This window comes from Oncorhynchus kisutch, linkage group LG26 (assembly GCF_002021735.2).
Source record: "Oncorhynchus kisutch isolate 150728-3 linkage group LG26, Okis_V2, whole genome shotgun sequence".
Lineage (NCBI taxonomy): Eukaryota > Metazoa > Chordata > Actinopteri > Salmoniformes > Salmonidae > Oncorhynchus > Oncorhynchus kisutch.
The window spans coordinates 44341585-44364507 of record NC_034199.2 but is presented as its reverse complement, the minus strand read 5'-3'; the positions used below and the strand labels follow the sequence as shown (position 1 = coordinate 44364507).

General features: G+C 43.4%; 1 protein-coding gene and 1 pseudogene across 3 annotated transcripts; both read left to right on the top strand.

Annotated features, from left to right (window-relative positions):
* The first annotated feature begins 1607 nt into the window (after positions 1-1607).
* On the top strand, positions 1608-7683 carry LOC109871259 (G-protein coupled receptor 1). 3 transcript variants are annotated; one of them, XM_031806301.1, is made up of 3 exons: positions 1608-1901; positions 2919-3030; positions 3282-7683. In XM_031806301.1, exon 3 carries the CDS (start codon positions 3297-3299, stop codon positions 4404-4406), a length of 1110 nt encoding a protein of 369 aa, XP_031662161.1. In that variant the 5' UTR covers positions 1608-1901; positions 2919-3030; positions 3282-3296; the 3' UTR covers positions 4407-7683. The 3 variants fall into 3 exon arrangements, with proteins under 3 accessions (XP_031662161.1, XP_020317659.1, XP_031662162.1); XM_020462070.2 differs by having other exon boundaries at positions 3279-7683; XM_031806302.1 differs by having other exon boundaries at positions 2919-3046.
* A 4559-nt stretch (positions 7684-12242) lies between these two features.
* Positions 12243-22562, top strand: LOC109870772 (NADH-ubiquinone oxidoreductase 75 kDa subunit, mitochondrial-like; annotated as a pseudogene).
* Positions 22563-22923: the final 361 nt, after the last annotated feature.

The window sequence follows — 22923 nt, the reverse complement described above, 5'->3', positions numbered from 1 at the left end:
AAAGTACAAGCAAGTGCTTTTTCACAGGGAAGATATCCCGGCATGCCGCATCCCAGAGATCATCAGCTTGAACTGCCTCCCATCCCTACTACTGCATTCATCTATTGTAGTGTATCATGTCATGTGTATCATGATTCCCATTGTATTTTACATAGTCAAAATAAATAGTGAGCAGTTTTGTGATATGGTGGGTATAGGCTAATGTGTATGTCCTATGTATTTTACAGACTGATTATTATAAGTTTACTGTATTCTGCTCCACTGTCTAATCTCACAGTGATAAACATCATAACAGTTGAAGAATTATTTAACAGTTGAAGAGCTAATAATTGGGCATTGTTTTTGTCAATCATCGTGTCCTTCCCTTAAACAGAGTGTTCATTAAAATGCAGCAACATTAGTGGGATTTTGTTGATTGACCAAAGTCTAGACTAAACTACGATCTGTATTGGGAAATTGTGTGTGTGATACATATCCCCCACACAGACAGATGCTTTACGATCGGAGCTAGTGGGAGAGTATATCTGCTTCGCTAAGGCTAGAGTTCAAAGGACACAATCAATGTCCATGATTGCCTGCATTTCTGTGTTTTAAATATTTGATAAAGCTTTGCATAAAACACGTGGCACCTTCAGATTTAATGTCCACAGCACTTTAAGCAGTCAAGGAAATGCTCACAGAAGGCAGTATTTCAATCATGTTTATAAGACAGCGCCCAGCAAGTCCAGTTCAAATAATGTATGGGTCCAACAATTACACACACACACACACACACACACACACACACACACACACACACACACACACACACACACACACACACACACACACACACACACACACACACACATACACACACACACACACACACACACACACACACACACACACACACACACACACACACACACACACACACACACATCCTATCATGAGGCGTCAGGTAGTCTAGCGTTTTTTTTTTTGACCAGTAACTGAAAGGTCACTGGTTTGAATCCTAACCCGTCGATGTGCCCTTGAGCAAGGCACTTAACCCTAGTTGCTCTGGATAAGAGTGTCTGCTAAACAACTAAAATGTAAATGGTCCCGCAGGATCTGACAGCTCCTCACTCAGGGCTAAATGGGTCTGCAGTGGGATGGTCGCTTGGCGGAGATAAGAGAAAAGCCTGTTTTGTTATCTCTCGACGCAAGCGGGGGTAATACGTGAGCAGTGCTCCACCTAAAGGACATCGTTTGGAGATTTAATTTGCACCAACGGATTTTTTAGCTTCATCAATCAATCAGACAACTTTGGAATGCTGAGGATTTTCATTTCATAACTTATACTTGACATCAAATCTAAAATCTGCACAAGATGATAAGGAGTGATTGTAAAACATCGAAATAATGCCATATCTGTATTCGTGATGACCAGTGTTACTTACCGGAGTCTTTTTTTAAATGTGTTTTTGCTTTAGACTGATTTAGACTCGGTATATTGAGCTGCTGCTGTATGATGTGCTACACTACAGTAAATCATGTTGGTTGGTTAGATTGTATAAATGTTCCATTGTAGGTTGGTGCTTAGAACTTCTGAGATTTCATTGCCAGTGGTCAACCAGTCGGAAATCCGTCCTGAACTGTTTTTTTTTGACAGACTACAAGTATAGCGATTGTACAATCTTACACAAGGCATTCCTTTACCCCAGTACTCCTCATTCTTATACAGCGCAAGTGACGCGTCAGTGGACGCGCCTACTGAACGACAACACAACTCCTCCAATATGTATTACGGCGTAACGGGTTTATGCACAGCACAGACTAACGAAGATACCCGAACAGGAACAATACCCAAACTCCAGTGATAAAATAGGGATGGAGTTTGGAATTTCAATGAAACATATCACCGAATGAAACAAATGGTAAAGTATTGGCAGTTGCTGTAGCCTAACTACGTTTACGCCGTTGAACTTCTAAAAGTTTTGATTTTGGGTGATTCCAACTCGGAGAGGATTGGCAGGACATAGTAACTTTCAGCGACAGGAAGGTATGTGTATATATATATATATATATATATATATATATATATACACATACCTTCCTATATATACATACCTTCCTATATATAATATAATATATTATATATATATAGGCTACTGTATAAGTAGACTAGGCTTTCGTGGCTGTTGGATAAGGCATAGGAAAATGGACAGCATCCGCAAAATATTAGATGTAATTTTTTTCTGATCAATCAGTGTTATCTGTATTTTATAGAATACGCACAGCCCACGCATGTCTATGTTAGTAATAGTTTCATAGCTCACATACTGTATCATGTGGCAAATTATTTTAAAACAAAATACATTTTTATTAGGCCTGCAGTTAAATGGAAGATTATGTTGTACCGGGTTTTTAAGTGTTTCTACTGTTGCCGTCAGTTTATATCTGACTATAAACCTTCAAGGTCTAAATTAGAGGAACTGAGACAGAATACACCATGTTGTCCACATTTGTGCAGGTTGGAGGTTTCCTGTGTTTAAAGGTCACAAGTTTATGTTAATGCCCAGAAGAAACAGACAAGCAGGATGATTTCCTGATTTTGTGTGTGTGTGTGTGAAGGGTGTGTGTGTGTGTGTATTTGTGTTTGTGTGTGTGTGTGTGTGAAGGGTGTGTGTTTCTGTGTTGTGTTTCTGTGTGTGTGTGTGTGTTTGTTTGTGTGTGTGTGTGTATGTGTGTTTGTGTTTGTGTGTGTGTGTGTGTGTGTGTGTGTGTGTGTGTGTGTGTGTGTGTGTGTGTGTGTGTGTGTGAAGGGTGTGTGTGTGTGTGTGTGTGTGTGTGTGTGTGTGTGTGTGTGTGTGTGTGTGTGTGTGTGAAGGGTGTGGGCACTCCACATCCCCTCTTTTTCTAGTCGACGTACTAATGATGACACTCTCTAACAGGATAAGGACCAACCCAGCTGTGTTTTACAATCTCTGTTCTAAAACAACTGGAGGAACTGTGACCGGGATAATTACAAGGACATTTGTGTCAAAGAAGTGCAAGGGCTTTCAGGTGAATAATCTATGAGGTAAAAACCTTATGGGCTACTATGACAAAACAGTAGGCTGTTGTGTTGACAGAAACTCTGGTAACATATATTAAGTTCTTATACTTGTGCGGTTACACAGTAATTAACAACATTGTGTTAAAAAGAATAATTATTGTTTCTAAACTACACCAGTACGTACAAGAGCAACTTGTAAAAGTTTTACTGAATAAAATCCACATATTAAAATGGATGTATTGCTTTCTCATTCTAGCAGGACCTCTGCTTACACATGGTAGGTAGTGTTGCAGCAATGGAAAAATCCATGGAGGACTACGACAATTACACCTACGATTATCTGGAGTACGGAGACTTCGATGAAGAAAAAGCCCCAGACGGATACTCCCAGAAGGAGGCTATGCACATCATATCAGTCGTCATGTATAGTATTTCATTTGTGCTCGGCGTCACTGGAAATGGAACAGTCATATGGGTGTTGGCATTTAAAAGCAAACGGACAGTGAACAGTGTCTGGTTGCTGAACATGGCTATAGCAGATTTTGTGTTTGTGCTCTTTTTACCCTTCTCTATCGACTACGTCCTTCGAGACTTCCACTGGTGCTTTGGCCTGGTCATGTGTAAGCTAAACTCGTTTGTGTCTGTGATGAACATGTATGCCAGTGTGCTCTTTCTCACAATGCTCAGTCTAGACAGGTATGTCTCATTGATTCACCTTAGCTGGTCTCAGAGGTGTCGCAGTGTATGGCGAGCCTGGATCGTATGTGGCTGTGTGTGGGGGGTGTCTGCTCTACTGAGCCTCCCTACCCTGATATTCCGTGATACTGTGAGTTACCATGACCGGGTGTTGTGCTTCAACAACTTTAATGTCCAGGATAGACATACAGCTGCTGTGAGACACATTACGTTGGTGGTCATCCGTACAGCAGTGTGCTTCTTACTGCCCTTCAGTGCTGTCTGTGTGACTGGAATTCTCCTGGCAATCAAAGTCCACCAGTCTGACGATTCTGTGTGCCTGTCTAGCTTTTCTAAGACAGTTTCAGCTGTCATTCTGGCCTTCTTTTTGTGCTGGGCACCATTCCATATCTTTAGTTTAATGGAGCTTTCCTTCAACTCATCACTGTACCTACATGCTGTTCTGAAGACAGGCTTTCCTCTTGCTACGAGCTTAGCCTATTTCAACAGCTGCGTCAACCCCTTCATCTACGTGCTGGTGGGTAAGAAGGTTCGCCAGCTCCTGAAACGCTCGTGTCTGGACATCACAAAGAGTTCTCTGCGGGAGCTCAACCAGTCCATCTCTGCAACAGAATCAGTGTCTGTAGCTGACATAAGAGCTCCATACATCAGTGCACCACAGGATCCCACAGAATCATCAACTGTTTGATTATACTGATCTAATCCCACAGTTACCTATAGCAGAAACTGCCATTTGACCTAAAAGAACCAGCCTGACCATTCTTTTAGTCCAAATGTGACTTATTTTATATTTTACTTCGTGTAACATTTGTGCTAGTTGTTTGAGTTGGATACTTCCAAGTAGCAATTACTTTGAGTGCCAAGGTCTGTTTGAGTGCCACGGTCTGTTTGAGTGCCAAGGTCTGTTTGAGTGCCCTCATAGGAAAACTTGAGTAAAGACATACACTAAAAGTATAACTTGCACAGGGGAAAAGAAGCAACTTTATTTAATGATTTTAAAAAGAAGTATCTGATCCTATTTACCGCAAAGACTAATAGGAAAGGAGGCCACCCTTCCCCACTGTCTCTGGAACAGACTGTCTCTGGAACAGGCTGTCTCTGGAACAGACTGTCTCTGGAACAGGCTGTCTCTGGAACAGACTGTCTCTGGAACAGACTGTCTCTGGAACAGACTGTCTCTGGAACAGGCTGTCTATGGAACAGGCTGTCTCTGGAACAGACTGTCTCTGGAACAGGCTGTCTCTGGAACAGACTGTCTCTGGAACAGACTGTCTCTGGAACAGGCTGTCTCTGGGACAGGCTGTCTCTGGAACAGACTGTCTCTGGAACAGACTGTCTCTGGAACAGGCTGTCTATGGAACAGGCTGTCTCTGGAACAGGCTGTCTCTGGAACAGACTGTCTCTGGAACAGGCTGTCTCTGGAACAGGCTGTCTCTGGAACAGACTGTCTCTGGAACAGGCAGTCTCTGGAACAGACTGTCTCTGGAACAGACTGTCTCTGGAACAGGCTGTCTCTGGAACAGACTGTCTCTGGAACAGACTGTCTCTGGAACAGGCTGTCTCTGGAACAGACTGTCTCTGGAACAGGCTGTCTCTGGAACAGGCTGTCTCTGGAACAGACTGTCTCTGGAACAGACTGCCTCTGGAACAGGAATGATTAGAAGCAGATCTACCATTTTCAAAAAACACTTTGTATTTAGATTTCGGTCATCAAACAAATCCAAGTTTAACCCTGACGGGAATTGAGTCCTTCTCTGTCTTGTTGCGTTGAAAAGTTTCCCATTACAAGTTGATTTGCTGTTGTAGTGTACTCTGTTATTATATGTCTGCTGTACACATGAGACAAATTCTATTAGGCCGTTCTTTTTATGTTGTAATTATATTAAGTGTATAAATTAATCTCAATGTTTAAATGACATTTTCTAATAGTGTTCACATTGTCAATCACTGTGTGCGATTTTTTTTTTTGTGGGAATTTGAAATATATGAGGGACATCTGGCATGCAATTGACTTGTTAATTGTAATATAAAGGAATAAACAATGAATCCAGTCCCTTCTCTGTATTGGTAGTGGGTGTTAATATGTTTTCCTTCTGTGTTATACAGACGCAGTGCCAGAAGTGCCGTTATATAGAGTGGTGCTCAATCTAACAGGACCAACGGTATATTGCCTGTAACCTCAATTATGGTTACAATACCCTGTAGATGGAATGAAAATACTACACACATAGTTGATGGAAGCAGGAAACACAAGACCTGAATACCTAACACCTATTCAGGTATAGCTAGAGAGAGTTTTGCCGCTCTCCACTCTCACAGATGTGCATTTCCAATAAAGGCGTTTCGCTGTACTTGTGCACGTGACAATATAACTTGAAACAGTACCTCACTTAGTCCTAACTGCTGGCTTCCTGAAGTTCAGTCCAGTTGTTTACAATGTAAATGCAGCTATTTCCTGTTATTGCCAAAACCCCCCATAGCAAACAAACCGAGATGACTTGAGTTTGGTTGAGTGAAGTCCACATCTGGGACCATGGCCTCAAAGAACATCAACTGTATCATTGTTTGTTAATTACCCCCATTTCCTCCATCAATATTGTGACGCCTGCCCCCGCTCCCCCTCTCTGGTGCTCAAGCTTGCCAGGCGGCCCATCATTACGCACACCTGTCACCATCGTTACGCGCATCAGCGTTTCCTTGGACTCACCTGGACTCCATCACTTATTGATTGCCTCCCCTATATCTGTCTATTCCTCAGTTTCATTCCTGTGTCAGCATTAATGTTGTTTTGTTCCCCCTGTCCAGATGCTGTCCTTGATTAGTGTCATGTCGGTTATTTATTCAATATTCACTCCTTGTACTTGCTTCTCGTCTCCCAGTGTCTGTCCTCACAAATATATTGATGCAATGCTTGGAAAAGTGGGCTATTGACATTTGATTCAGATTAATTTAACTGGCAAATGGATGGAATTGTTAAATAAAAAATAATTTGGAATGAATGAAACAAGATTAGGGTTTTTGGACATTTAATCTTAGATTTCGGCACAATTTGAATTGAATTGAGATAGGAATGAAAATCAATTGCATCTCAGTGAAGCAAAAGCATTCTGCAAGTCATTGATGGAAATGAATTGCTCAGCCAGTGAGAACGTCTGAAATTCTCTCACATGACATGCAAAGAAATGACCAGTAGACTAATTAACAGATTAAAAACACTACTAAAATGTTTATTGTTGAGTAGTTGTGTTTAATTAGAAATACTAACATGTTTATTGTTGAGTAGTTGTGTATAATTAAAAATACTAACATGTTTATTGTTGAGTAGTTGTGGTTAATTAAAAATACTAAAATGTTTATTGTTGAGTAGCTGTGTTCACTATTGGTAGATAATGCATTCATAGAGATATGGCAATTTATCGATTAGATAGCAGTGTTGGGGAGTAGTAAACAACATGTACACTACTGTAAACAACATGTACACTACTGTAAACTGTCACATTCTGACCTTTATTTCCTGTGTTTTGTATTTAGTTAGTATGGTCAGGGCGTGAGTTGGGTGGGCAGTCTATGTTTGATTTTCTATGATTTGGGGTTTTCTATGTTTCGGCCTAGTATGTTTTAAACTTTTTTTTAAACTGTCACGAGTCCGACCGAGGGTGTTTCCTCTTCCCGGGCGGGTGGCGCTCGGCGGTCGTCGTCACCGGCCTATTAGCTGCCACTGATTGTTTTTCCTCCCCCTCCTTGTATGTTTAGTGGTAGCACCTGTGTAGGGTTAATTAGTTTGCCTTTATTAGACAGCCGGCCCGCCTGGTTGTTGTGCGGGATTATTTCTATGTAACCTTCGGCTCTGTTGTTCCTGCCTTTGTGTTTTGCACCAGATAGGGCTGTTTAGGGTTTCACACGTTTCTTGTTTTGTTGTATCAGTTGTTCATGAGTAAGTTTACATATTAAAAGAACCATGGACACTTACCACGCCGCATATTGGTCCTCTGATCCTTTTCGCCTCTCCTCTTCGGAAGAAGAGGAGGAAATCCCTTACATAAACAACATGTACACTACTGTAAACAACATGTACACTACTGTAAACAACATGTACACTACCGTAAACAACATGTACACTACTGTAAACAACATGTACACTACTGTAAACAACATGTTTACATGTTTACACTACCGTTCACAAGTTTGGGGTCAGTTAGAAATGTCATCGTTTTCCATGAAAACATACAGAGACTCTGGGTTCGCACCCAGGCTCTGTCGCAACCGGCCGCGACCGGGAGGTCAGTGGGGCGACGCACATTTGGCCTAGCGTCATCCGGGTTAGGGAGGGCTTGGCCGGTAGGGATATCCTTGTCTCATCGCGCACCAGCGACTCCTGTGGCGTGCCGGGCGCAGTGCGTGCTAACCAAAGGTTGCCAGGTGCACGGTGTTTCCTCTGACACATTGGTACGTCTGGCTTCCGGGTTGAATGGCGCTGTCTTAAGAAGCAGTGCAGCATGGTTGGGTTGTGTATCGGAGGACGCATGACTTTTTAACCTTCGTCTCTCCCGAGCCCGTACGGGAGTTGTAGCGATGAGACAAGAGAGTAGCTACTAAACAATTGGATACCACGAAATTGGGGAGAAAGAGGGGTAAAATAAAAAATAAAATAACAAATAAAAACATACATGAAATGAGTTGCAAAATTAATAGGAAATATAGTCAAGACGTTGATAAGGTTATACAGTTGAAGTCGGAAGTTTACATACACCTTAGCCAAATACATTTAAACTCTGTTTTTCACAATTCCTGACATTTAATCCTAGTAAAAATTCCCTGTTTTAGGTCAGTTAGGATTACCACTTTATTTTAAGAATGTGAAATGTCAGAATAATAGTAGAGAGAATGATTTATTTCAGCATTCCCAGTGGGTCAGAAGTTTACATACACTCAATTAGTATTTGGTAGCATTGCCTTTAAATTATTTAACTTGGGTCAATAACTTCTTTGCTCGCTTTGAGGACAATACCGTGCCACTGACACGGCCCGCTACCAAAACCTGCGGACTCTCCTTCACTGCAGCCAACGTGAGTAAAACATTTAAACGTGTTAACCCTCGCAAGGCTGCAGGCCCAGACGGCATCCCCAGCCGTCTGCGCAGAGCATGCGCAGAGCATGCGCAGACCAGCTGGCTGGTGTGTTTACGGACATATTCAATCAATCCTTATCCCAGTCTTGGCCCCTTCAAGAGGGCCACCATTGTTCCTATTCCCAAGAAAGCTAAGGTAACTGAGCTAAATGACTACTGCCCCGTAGCACTCACTTCATGAAGTGCTTTGAGAGACTAGTCAAGGACCATATCACCTCCACCCTACCTGACACCCTAGACCCACTCCAATTTGCTTTCCACCCCAATAGGTCCACAGACTACGCAATTGCAACCACACTACACACTGCCCTAACCCATCTGGACAAGAGGAATACCTACTTGAGAATGCTGTTCATCGACTACAGCTCAGCATTTAACACCATAGTACCCTCCAAACTCATCATCAAGCTCGAGACCCTGGGTCTCGACCCCGCCCTGTGTAACTGGGAACTAGACATCCTGATGGCCCGCCCCTAGGTGGTGAGGGTAGGTAACACCATCTCCACCCCGCTGATCCTCAACACTGGGGCTCCACAAGGGTGCGTTCTGAGCCCAGGCCTGTACTCCCTGTTCACCCACGACTGCGTGGCCATGCACGCCTCCTACAGGGAGGAGGTGAGGGCCCTCGGAGTGTGGTGTCAGGAAAATAACTTCACACTCAACGTCAACAAAACAAAGGAGATGATCGTGGACTTCAGGAAACAGCAGGAAATCCACATCGACGGGACAGTAGTGGAGAGGGTAGTAAGTTTTAATTTCTTCGGCGTACACATCACGGACAAACTGGATTGGTCGACCCACACAGACAGCGTTGTGAAGAAGGTGCAGCAGCGCCTCTTCAACCTCAGGAGGCTGAAGAAATTCGGCTTGTCACCAAAAGCACTCAAACTTCTACAGATGCACAATCGAGAGCATCCTGTCGGGTTGTATCGCCGCCTGGTACGGCAACTGCTCCGCCCACAACCGTAAGGCTCTCCAGAGGGTAGTGAGGTCTGCACAACGCATCACCGGGGGCAAACTACCTGCCCTCCAGGACACCTACACCACCCGATGTCACAGGAAGGCCATAAAGATCATCAAGGACAACAACCACCCAAGCCACTGTCTGTTCACCCCGCTATCATCCAGAAGGCGAGGTCAGTACAGGTGCATCAAAGCAGGGCCCGAGAGACTGAAAAACAGCTTCTATCTCAAGGCCATCAGACTGTTAAATAGCCACCACTAACATTGAGTGGCTGCTGCCAACATACTGACTCAACTCCAGCCACTTTAATAATGGAAATTGATGTAAAAAATGTATCACTAGCCACTTTAAACAATGCCACTTAATATAATGTTTACATACCCTACATTACTCATCTCATATGTATATACTGTACTCGATACCATCTACTGCATCTTGCCTATGCCGTTCTGTACCATCACCCATTCACATATCTTTATGTACATATTCTTTATCCCTTTACACTTGTCTGTATAAGGTAGCAGTTGTGGAATTGTTAGGTTAGATTACTCGTTGGTTACTACTGCATTGTCTGAACTAGAAGCACAAGCATTTCGCTACACTCGCATTAACATCTGCTAGTCATGTGTATGTGACAAATACAATTTTATTTTATTTGTTTGTCCATTTTCATCTCACACGATTTTACATTAATTTGCCTGCTCTGCCCCCCTGAAGGACAGTGTCACTCACACACCTATTCACTTGGGCCTTCCTGATCTCAAGGCATTCCTCCATTGACCTGATGACCTCTGACTCCTGGCCTCTTAGCCTACACTCCCTGCCTGCCTGCCCTCTCCCTGGGCCTGAGAGTGTAAAGCTTACTCCCTGGAACTACAGACCTCCACACCTACTCTCCCTACCCGGTCAACACCCCTCTCCCTTGGCCTTAGAGTATAGCTTCCTCCCCTAAGACTTCTATAGTCCTACCATCAGGAACCACGTACACCTGGTAACCCGAAACAGGCTCTGTGCACCTGGTAACCCGAAACAGGCTCTGTGCTCCTGGTGACCCGAAACAGGCTCTATGCACCTGGTAACCCGAAACAGGCTCTGTGCACCTGGTGACCCGCCCGTTTCTTTCTGCTCACAGACTTAAGTCCCCACTCCAACCTCCATGCCCTGAGTTCTGCCCCCAAGTCCGGCCCCCCGCCCCGCTTGGACTCGGAGTGCCCCCCGCCTTGATGGAGGCCTCATTGTGCACCTGGTAACCTGAATCAAGGTCTGTGCACCTGGTGACCCGCCCAGAGACTAAGTCTGCCCCCACCCCCTGAGTCACACCCGGTGGTATCATCAGAGGCTTTTCTGTCTTACAAACTGGACATCAATTGCCTCTACTAACTTTCTGCGGACTTTAACAGTTTTTTTTACACCCAATCAACATCAAGTGCCAGCACAATACTTATAGGCTTGAGAAAGAAATACCCCTCGCAGTATCTAGCGGCACCATCAACTGAGTGAACCTTGTTTGAAGTCAGTAGGTCACATGAACAAGGAGCTATTGAAATTATAAATTGAAAAAAAATGTATAGGTGTGAGATGAAAATGGACAAACTGAAGGGTGTGCAATGTGTAGTTCCACTGAGTGTTCATTCTGAACCTTGTTTGAGTCCAGTAGGTCACATGACCAAGGAGCTTTTGAAATGAAAAAGTTAGAAAAATGAATGTGAAAACGTGTGAGACGAAAATGGACAAACCAAAGGGTGTGGAATATAGAAGGGTAGTCAGTGGACATTCTGAACCTTATTTGAGTCCAGTAGGTCACATGACCAAGGAGCTATTGAATTTCAAATGTAAAAAAAAGTTTGTACTTTGTTTATGCTCCCTAACTAATTCAACTAGGAATACAAAATGCTGCTCAGATGGAAAGCGAATGAACGTCCAAATCGTGAAAATAATAGGCAACCGAAATGAATAATTAATGTATGTGTGTTATATTAAACATAAAGGAGGGAGTAAAATGTTGGCAAACAATAAACATTTCAGAACAACTATGGCTGAATTATTATCCTTACACTTTAAAACATACTAGTTGAATAAGACATGGGAGAGAAACACGAATTTTGGCAAAGAGATTTATTTATAGACTAATACAAAATCAGTAGCGGATTTAGGTACGGGTGACATGGGCGGGCACTGAAGAGGGGGGTTCGCCCAGGACGCCATACAAGCTAGAACCGCCACATACACTTGAAACAAATAGCCAAACTGAAAACTACAGGCAAAAATGCTTTCTACTACTAAGATCAGTGAAATGTAGGCTAAACTGACAAAGGAGTGAAGAGCAGAAACCTCAACTAGCAAGCAAGTCGCAGCAATGAAGAACGCGAAGGGGGGGGGGGGGGGGGGAGAGAATTCTGTCAGGCACATCTTCCCATCCTGCCACCAGCAAGATGCCGCCCTACCCATGTCGCCCGTACCTAAATCGATACTGATTTTTGTATTAGTCTATAAATAAATCTCTTTGCCAAAGTTCGTCATCTCCCATCATATTCGACTAGTATTTTTGAAAGTGTAAGGATAATAATCACAATTTCCCTAGAATAACATAAATGTGTATACACTAGTGTACAGTGATGTAGTGTCATTTTTTCTAGGTAAGGGAGTGCTCTTTTCTTTCTCTGAATATTTCTTCAATCAACATTTTTTACAGACAGGCATAGATAATTGAATAGCCTATCATTATAGAATAAGCATAAAACGCATCCTCCAATTGCAACGTTTGCCCACACATATTTTCTCAAGAAAATGTTATATTTTTAATACCCTCAAACACTAAGTTAGGCATATGCTACCAACTTTCAATAATGCATCATCCCTGTTAATCATGAATAATAATTCTTCATGTTTTACCTGCATCTCAATAAACTATTACTTAAATGCATTATTACCTCCAACTTGGCCCGATTCACATTTCCAATTGCCCACCCTGACATACCTAGCTAGAATGAGCCATGCGTCTCAACCAATAGCCAATGTAGGCTAAATATTCCAAGCAGGGCTACAGCCCCTTCCAGAAAGGGTCGGGCACCTTGGGCTTTGGGTGTCTTCGGCAGAACGGTGTCACCGTAACCAAGAGGTCACATATATAGTTCTGTGTACCACTGAGCAAGAGTAGAGAGGGGGTATGTGGAGTTTTATAAACATCAAGGCAGACATACGGTGAATTACCAATCATATTACCCTGCTAGTATAACACTGGTGTTACAGTCAAAAAGCAGCACAACAGTTTTCATTATTATTGTTATTATCATCATCATTATTATCATTATTATTAGCATTATTATTAGTATTATTAGTAGTATTATTAGCATTATCAGCATTAGTATTATTGGCATTATTATTAGCATTATTAGTAGTATTATTAGCATTATCAGCAGTAGTATTATTAGCATTAATATTAGCATTCTTGTTAGTATTATTAGCATTATCGGCAGGAGTATTATTCTTGGTATTATTATTCATATTATTATTAGCATTACCATTCGTATTATTATTAGCATTATTATCATGGTCATTATTATTAGTATTATTAGCATTATCGGCATGCATAGTATTATTAGCATTATTATTAGTATTATTCACATTAGTAATAGCATTATTATTAGTATTATTAGCATTATCGGCATTAGTAGCATTATTATTAGTATTATTAGCATTATTAATAGTATTATTAGCATTCGTATTATTATTATTGGTATTATTATTAGTAGTATTATTATTCGCATGATCATTATTATTAGAATTATTAGCATTCATATTATTATTATTCACATTATTATAGCATGATTTATTATCATTATTATTATTATTATTATTATTATTATCATGATCTGTTATCACAGCTGCAGGAGTAAGAAGTGTGCCCATGTGGTCCCTTATTCCATTTCTGGATTATCTGCAAGATTACAGATGAACCGAGGAGGGAATGAGAATAGGTGCAAGGACGTTGCCGGAATGGTGACATCAGATCTGCTCAATTTAGTATAGGTGGTTTGTTAAAACTACCTTTTATTGTGATGGTACACTTCACATTTAACTAACGCATGATGTACTGGGGATACTAATAAAGCCGACGTCATTGTGTGAGACGCAGTGTGATTTCTGATACAAGGATGCAGACGATGTGGGGTTTGTCATCTGTGTTTGTAGTCCGCACCACAGCTACAGCAAGCAGGAAGTAACCTGGCGGTGTGTGTGGATGGGAAGCCACTCATAGTGGAACCAGAAACTACAGTGCTGCAGGTAGCAGGGGCTCTACTCACTGTATCTGATTGTAGAATAGAGCATCTTGTCTCATTTTTGTAGATAGTAACCGTTTCGGCAATGAGGCTTCTTGCAGTTTTTTGTTTGTTTTGTTTTATAGGCATGTGAAAAGGTGGGAGTGTATATTCCTCGCTTCTGTTACCAACTATGAGTTGTGATACAGCCCGGGATCGAACCAGGGTCTGTAGTGACGCCTCTATCACTGAGATGCAGTGCGTAAGACCGTTGTGCCACTCATTAGCCCTGAAGAGTTGGACCATTTGAACCGACTCTTGACAAGATAAGGAATAGTAGGTAGGTAGAATCAACTGGAAACACATCATCCCTTTGATAGTCTGTTTCTCAATAGTGATGTTTGCATTACCTTCTTATTTGGTGATAATCACCAGTATTCTAGTGTTTTTTTAAATAACTTTTACCTACGTCTTCTGGTAGCCAGGGTGTGATGGAGTTTCTGTTGGCCAATCACACTTTAGATTGCCCAACCTGTGACCCGGGGGGAGAATGTGACCTTCATGTAAAAACGTAACATCATTGTTTCCTAAAGCTTCTAAGCCTCATTTAGAGGTTAGTCATGATGATGGTTCAGCCTCTGGGAGGGGCTGGTTAGTCATGATGATGGTTCAGCCTGTGGGAGGGGCTGGTTAGTCATGATGATGGTTCAGCCTCTGGGAGGGGCTGGTTAGTCATGATGATGGTTCAGCCTCTGGGAGGGGCTGGTTAGTCATGATGATGGTTCAGCTTGTGGGAGGGACTGGTTAGTCATGATGATGGTTCAGCCTCTGGGAGGGTCTGGTTAGTCATGATGATGGTTCAGCCTGTGGGAGGGGCTGGTTAGTCATGATGATGGTTCAGCTTGTGGGAGGGACTGGTTAGTCATGATGATGGTTCAGCCTGTGGGAGGGGCTGGTTAGTCATGATGATGGTTCAGCTTGTGGGAGGGACTGGCAACAAGGTTTTTGGCATTGGACTTCTTAAAGGAACATGTTGCCATTGTGTGCTGATCTGTGCAGGACCAGTGACCGGAGCCGCTTCTTAGAGAGCAAGAGAGCTGTGGAGGACAAGAACATTGGTCCCTTCATCAAGACCGTCATGACCCGCTGTATCTAGCCACCCACTGAGTCAGGCTAGTAATCATAGTATGGTCCACCTTGGAAGCATTCATTATAGAGGGCAACACCTAATTATTACCAAGAATTTCAAAGGGGACAGACATCTATGCCCAAATAAGGTTTTTCCCCTTTGTAGCTTTGCCAGTGAGATTACAGGTGTGGAGGATCTGGGGACCACTGGCAGAGGACCTGCAGATTGGCATTCATGTGGAGAAGATGTTCATGTCTGCGCTGTCTGGGAATGTGATTGACGTACGCCCTGTGGGAGCATTGACTTCCAAGCCGTATGCCCTCACTTCCTGTCCCTGGGAGACCAGCTATGTGCACTCTGTTGTGTATACAGTACAAGTCGGCTCTTGGAATATAGTCCAAGTAGTAGTATATAGACTTTCTCCAAGATGGCGTAGCAGTCGGACATGTGTTTTTCTCTTGCCCTTCCTGTCCCGTGTAAACATCGTTTTTCCTTGTTTAAAAAAAGATATATATTTAATATTTTAATATCACTTTCTAACTACGGACTGAATATACTCTCTTGCAACCCGCCTCACACAATGTGGTACGGATCTGCTATTTTTATACTTAAGAACTCATCAACTCATCAAAAGCTAGCTGGCTACTAGTTAGCCACGGCCCGCTAGCTGTCTAAACTACATCGGACTGTTAGCTTAAGAGGCCCATCGGACATATTCTTTGGCCACTATACCCACCATATGGAGCCCTGCTGATCCGTCGCCTGAACCAGAACCCCAACAGAAGCTAGCCAGCTAACTAGCACTGACAACTCAAGTCAGTCTGCACTCAAATCAGAGCAATTCTTATTTACTTTTAATAATAATTTTGCACGCCCAATTTTTCAGTTTTTGATTTGTTAAAAAAGTTTGAAATATCCAATAAATGTCATTCCACTTCATGATTGTGTCCCACTTGTTGTTGATTCTTCACAAAAAAATACAGTTTTATATCTTTATGTTTGAAGCCTGAAATGTGGCAAAAGGTCGCAAAGTTCAAGGGGGCCGAATACTTTCGCAAGGCACTGTATCTCTTTCATCGTCACTCTATGCACAGGTTTACCACCACTGTACTCACATCGTACCATACATTTGTCTGTACGTTATGCCTTGAATCTATTCTACCGTGCCCAGAAATCTACTCCTTTTACTCTCTATTCTGAACATACTAGACAACCAGTTATTTTAACCTTTAGCCGTACCCTTATCCTACTCCTCCTCTGTTCCTCTGGTGATGTGGAGGTTAATCCAGGCCCTGCAGTGCCTAGCTCCATTCCCATTCTCCAGGCGCTATCATTTGTTGACTTCTGTAACCGTAAAAGCCTTGGTTTCATGCATGTTAACATTAGAAGCCTCCTCCCTAAGTTTGTTTTATTCACTGCCCTAGCACACTCTGCCAACCTGGATATCGTAGCCGTGTCTGAATCCTGGCTCAGGAAGACCACCAAAAACCCTGACATTTCCATCCCTAACTATAACATTTTCCGACAAGATAGAACTGCCAAAGGGGGCGGTGTTGCAATCTACTGCAGAGATAGCCTGCAGAGTTCTGTCTTACTATCCAGATCTGTACCCAAACAATTCGAGCTTCTACTTTTAAAAATCCACCTCTCTAAAAACAAGTCTCTCACAGTTGCCGCCTGCTATAGACCACCCTCTGCCCCCAGCTGTGCACTGGACACCATATGTGAACTGATTTCCCCCCATCTATCTTCAGAGCTTGTGCTGCTAGGCGACCTAAACTCGAACATGCTTAACACCCCAGCCATCCTACAATCTAAGCTTGATGCCCTCAATCTCACACAAATTATCAATGAACCTACCAGGTACCTCCCCAAAGTCGTAAACACGGGCACCCTCATAGATATCATCCTAACCAACTTGCCCTCTAAATACACCTCTGCTGTCTTCAACCAAGATCTCAGCGATCACTGCCTCATTGCCTGCATCCGTAATGGGTCAGCGGCCAAACGACCTCCACTCATCACTGTCAAACGCTCCCTGAAACACTTCAGCGAGCAGGCCTTTCTAATCGACCTGGCCGGGGTATCCTGGAAGGATATTGATCTCATCCTGTCAGTAGAGGATGCCTGGTTATTTTTTTTAAATGCATTCCTAACTATCTTAAATAAGCATGCCCCATTCAAGAAATGTATAACCAGGAACAGATATAGCCCTTGGTTCTCCCTTGGTTCTCCCCATTTCGAATCCCACCGTACCTTCTCCGCTGTGCAATCTGGTTTCAGAGCTGGTCATGGGTGCACCTCAGCCACGCTCAAGGTCCTTCACGATATCATAACCTCCATCGATTTGAAGGTAGTTTCGCAAGCCATTGCTAACTAGCGTTAGCGCAATGACTGGAAGTCTACAGGAACAACTAGGATGCTAGCGCAATTGCTAAATAAATATAGGGGAAACACTGGCCGAGCCTGAGGGGAACAGTGGAACATTCCTGATCTGGGTTCTATTTCCTTTAGATTTGACCTGCGCTCAAACTACCTTCTGAATTCCTGCATCGCTGGCATTGAAGAGGCTGATTGGCTGCTCCTAGTTGGCACCAACCCACACTATGAGGCACCACTTTTCAACGCACGCATCAGAAAGAGGTATAGCTGGGAGGTCGGGATGGGATTTAAGTGCTGTCGAAAATCACTGGCATCTCAATTTGCATATAAATAACTGCTTCCAGCTCCTGATTTACGCTCTCTCTTTAAGTGGAAACTATAAATCTGAAACGTGACTGGTGGTATTCTATGGATACTTCATGTACCCCTGGTAGTTGGCTTCACAACAAGCTGTAGGTGGCCTTGGTGGGGCAGGAGGTGGACCTGACCTACACGTACGATTATCTGGGGGAGTCTGCTAAGGTCCTGCAGGAAATAGTTTCTGGGACCCACCCCTTCTCTAAGGTAATCATCTATTATTTATACATGTCTGATGGTTGGTCACTAAGTGTAGTCATAGAGAATTCACTATGTCAACAATGATTAAAAATCTTGTTCCTAGGTTCTTGCCAAGGCAAAGCATCCTGTAGTGGTGCTGGGTAGTGGTTCTCTGCAGAGAGAGGAATGGAGGCGCTATAAACGCAGCCGTGTCCACCATTGCTCAGAATGCCAGCAGTGGAGTAAGAGAATGCTGGAAGGTTCTCAATGTGCTTCACAGCTAATATCTACTACTGTACCTGATCTCACATTTAGATTGATGGTGAATTTAAAAAAATGCTATTGACAGATCAGTTTTCAACTCCCTCTTTGTTTATCTGTCACTCCATTTCCTGTTCCTCCTTGGGGCAGATGCTGGCTGCAACGCTCTTCCACAACAGATACACAAAAAAACATTATCAGATGTGCAGCACTTAGAATTAATATCCATTATCTTTAATTGAGTCTTGTGTCAGACTGAATGTATTTTTAGTTTCAGACCTCTACACAGGGCACCATGGAGGCGCTGGGGCGGCGATGGCTGACATCATTCTCCCTGGAGCAGCGTACACAGAGAAATGTAGCACCTATGTGAACACTGAGGGGCGCGACCAGCAGACCAGGCTGGCTGTGACTGCTCCAGGCATGGCCAGGCAGGATTGGAAGATCATTCTGCCATAACTGAGGTAAACTAATGTTTCACCACACTAGTCAGTGAATGTGTTCAGTAGTAATTTCATGAGTTAGCATCATTGTTGCGGGGGGGGGGTTACCCTAAAGCTTGCTGGAGTGACATTGCTCTACGACACCATGGATGAGGTGGGTGACAGATTGGCGGAGGTTTGCGCTATGATGATAGTACACCCACACACACCCCTCTCTCCTCCCTGGAGCGCCATACAGAATATTGGTGGTCCTCTAATGGTCCTCTAATGACGGACATAGTTGGCCTAAGGAAAACCCCTCCTATAAACATGTTACTGTTATTTTGACATTATTCTCTCATGCCTATGGTTAGTGAGGTTGTTAACTAATAATGTCTGTCTTCTACCGCAGGATGTGAATCAGACTGTCCTCACAGAGCCTCTGGTCCCTCCACCGCTCAGTGTTCGAAACTTTTACATGACAGGTGAGTAGTGCAGAGCGATTAGTGCTTTTTGAGGTCGGTTTCTGTTCGATTATTAAAAGATAATCGCGGTTTTCGGTTTAGATTATGTATTTTTAAACATTAAATTAACTATGCATTATGTGGATTGGATTTTTTAAATTGAACCTTTATTTAACTAGGCAAGTCAGTTAAGAACTAATTTTTATTTACACAGACAGCCTACCGGGGAACAATGGATTAACTGCCTTGTTCAGGGGCAGAACGACAGATTTATACCTTGTTAGCTCGAGGATTCGATCCAGCAACCTTTCGATTTACTGGTCCAACGCTCTAAAGCTAAAACTTTTTGGATGAATTTAAGCAAAATGAATCTCTTACCTGAAAATATGATCTAAGTGATTGATAGTTGGTATTCAGCAGTCATACAAGTAGGCCTTATTTACTTTGAACTACAAAAGAGTTGTTTTTCCCCCAGACAGCAGCTTTATAGAGAAGAGATGAAATAATAAAGTAATCAAATAAAACAAATGTAATATAACCTACACAAGTGAAATATTTGATTAAAGTCGTGTGAATAAACTATGGTTAATACGCCGTAATGGGCAGTCACTACCATCATGGGACTTTTATTACTTATTTTATTCTGTGTTACAGAATTCAATTTTGTGGCGGCAGGTAGCCAAGTGGTTAGTGAACCTTTTGTGGGATACACATAAGGCAATTCTAGGTCTTGTGCCATATTTTGGTTAAACTATCCCCAATTCAATGGAATTGCAACCCTCTGCATGCACAGTGCATTCTTCCATCACATGTTCAACTGATTCTCAAGATCTTGCACACTAATGAGTATCGGGTATAAGGTAAGACCCAAGTGCAGACTGTGTTGAAGTAACAATGTTATTTGCAACAACAGGAGCAGGCAAACGACAGGTCAAGTCAGGCAGGGGTCAATAATCCAGAGTAGTGGGGCCAAGGTACAGGACGGCAGGCAGGCCCAGGGTCAGGTCAGGCAGAGGTCGGAAATCCAGAGTAGTGGGGCCAAGGTACAGGACGGCAGGCAGGCCCAGGGTCAGGTCAGGCAGAGGTCGGAAATCCAGAGTAGGGGCAAAGGCACAGGATGGCAGACAGGGTTCAAAACCAGGAGGACAAGAAGAAGAGAGACTGGGGAAAAGCAGGAACTGAGACAAAATGCTGGTTGACTTGAACAAACAAGATGAACTGGACCAGACAGACAGAAACATAGGCAGGAGATAAGTGGGGAAGATGGGCGACACCTGGGGGGGAGGGGGGTCAAACAAGGACAGGTGAAACAGATCAGGGTGTGACAATACCCCCCCCCCCCCACACACACACACACACCTAGGGACGCCACCTGGCTGACCGGCGTGTCGGTGTTGGAATTCAGAGATGAGGCCTGGAGTCCTGATACTCCGTGGGAATGACGGAGAGGTTCGAAACAATCTCCAAGCCCCCAGGAAGATGTCCCGCGGCAGGCAGAGAGGATTTCAGGCAGTGGGTGTGGCAGAACGGGCTCCAGCCCACGATGGCATCAGTAGACCAGTTAATCGATGGATTGTGTCGCTGGAGCCAAGAGAATCCCAATAACACAAGAACTTGCGGAGACTCAATTAGAATTGGATCGTCTTGCTGTGGTTCACCGACACTCATAAGTTGATGGGAGCGGTACGGTGGGTGACCCGGCCTATAGAGCGCCCGTCCAGCACTCTAACATCCATGGGAGTGGAGAGGGGTTCAGTGGGGATGCCCAGCTCAGACGCCAGGGTAACGTCCATAAGACTCATATCGGCTCCCGAGTCGATGAGTATCTGGAGAGACTTGGACTGGTCACCCCACAGCAGGGTGGCATGGAGAGAGGGGGGCGAGTAGGGGGAGAAGCAACATTATCCTTAAGAATCAGCTGGAGACAGCCCAGCCCTGCCGAGCTGCATCGGCTCTGGAAAAGGCAAATCGGCAGTCTTCGGAGGCTCTTGGAGGAACTCGGGTAAACCTGGATTCCCTCGGGGACGAAGACGCCAGGGACTACCGGAGTTCATCAGATGCACGGTGGGATCCTTGGGTGAGCGATTGGAACCGCAATCAGACCTCTTCTCCCTCCTATGTTCTCGTAGCCGAGATGCAATATGGCAGTCATGCCAACATATCTCATCAGCCACCTGGTGGAAGGGACTTTGTGGATTTGAGGCTCTTTTCCCCTGTTGCCTCCATCATCCTCCAAATCCCACCAACATCAGCCGCCACAGAGCGCAACTGGTCCTTGTTTGGGAACACACACACCAAAGCCCTCAACACGCTGACCAATACAAGGGTTGAAGAATTGGTGGCATTCTGGGAAAATGTGAGGCTTTTTGAGCCTGACAATGAGCCATCCTCAACAAGGTTGGAAAGTGACAGTGAAGATGAGGCCTCAAGAGTCTGATGTTCAAGAGGTGGACATTGAGGAGGTCCAGGGAGAAGACATGGAAGCCTGAGAGGAAGACAACCAAAGCTTTAGTTTCTAGACTATCATTTTACAGATGCAATGGATCGTTGGGGATAATTCAATATTGCCTTTCTTTTGTTGTTCAGTGAAATCATCCCATGTGAAGAGTCAACTCATTTATTTAAAGTTAAATTTGTAACTAAATGTTTTTTATTTTATTTATATTGTAAGGATTTAATTATTTGCAATTATTATATGGTAAATATATCCAATGCAAAAAAACATCTACATTTAAATGGTATTGATATGAATTTGCATATATTTCCGTTAATTCCCACGGAAAGTTTCCACCTCTGAATTGCCCAAAATGTGCAACCCTAGTCATTGTAGTTAATTACCACGTTTTATGCACAATACTACCTAGAATATTGGCATGTTGGAAACGACAACTCCTTACTACATTGCACAGTTCAGTCTGGATCTAATGTATCTTTAGATTAAGCGGTGCGATGGTGCATTGAGCTCACAAAAAAAGAAGAAGAAATGGAATTCTAATAATTGAACCCACATCATCTGACTCTGTCTGTCTTCACTACTGTATGTGAATGTTGTGTTCAGTGCTTGACTTGGACTGAAATAGGTGCCGGTACTGTTTACATTTAGGTGCAGGAGATCCACAATACTTTTGAGATAATACTCGACAAGAGGAACAGGAGCTCAAGCAGTAGAACATTTCAGATACTGGTACTCGGCTCCGGTGAGATCCTGCCCAAGTCAGGCACTGGTTGTGTTAAAATATCCCTCTTGTCTACAGATCCAATCAGCAGAGCCTGTCAGACCATGGCTAAGTGTGTGTAGGCTGTGACCGAAGGAGCCCAAGCTATAGAGGAGCCATCCATATGCTTAAGATCTGTTTTCCAGGTCATTCCTCTCGACATGTACAAGCTGTCTATCCAACTCACACAGACAGAAATAACTCTGAGGCCTACATACATCCATAGAAATGTTATTATATGCCATACAGTGTCATTGTAATAGATTCCAGCCTGTTCAACTGTCACTCAACGTCAATAAAACAAAGGAGATGATCGTGGACTTCAGGAAACAGCAGTGGGAGCAGCACCCTATCCACACAGCAGTGGAGAAGGTGGAAAGTTTAAATTTTCTCGGCGTTCACAGCACAGACAAACTGAAATTGTACCTTTTTTTGTACCATATG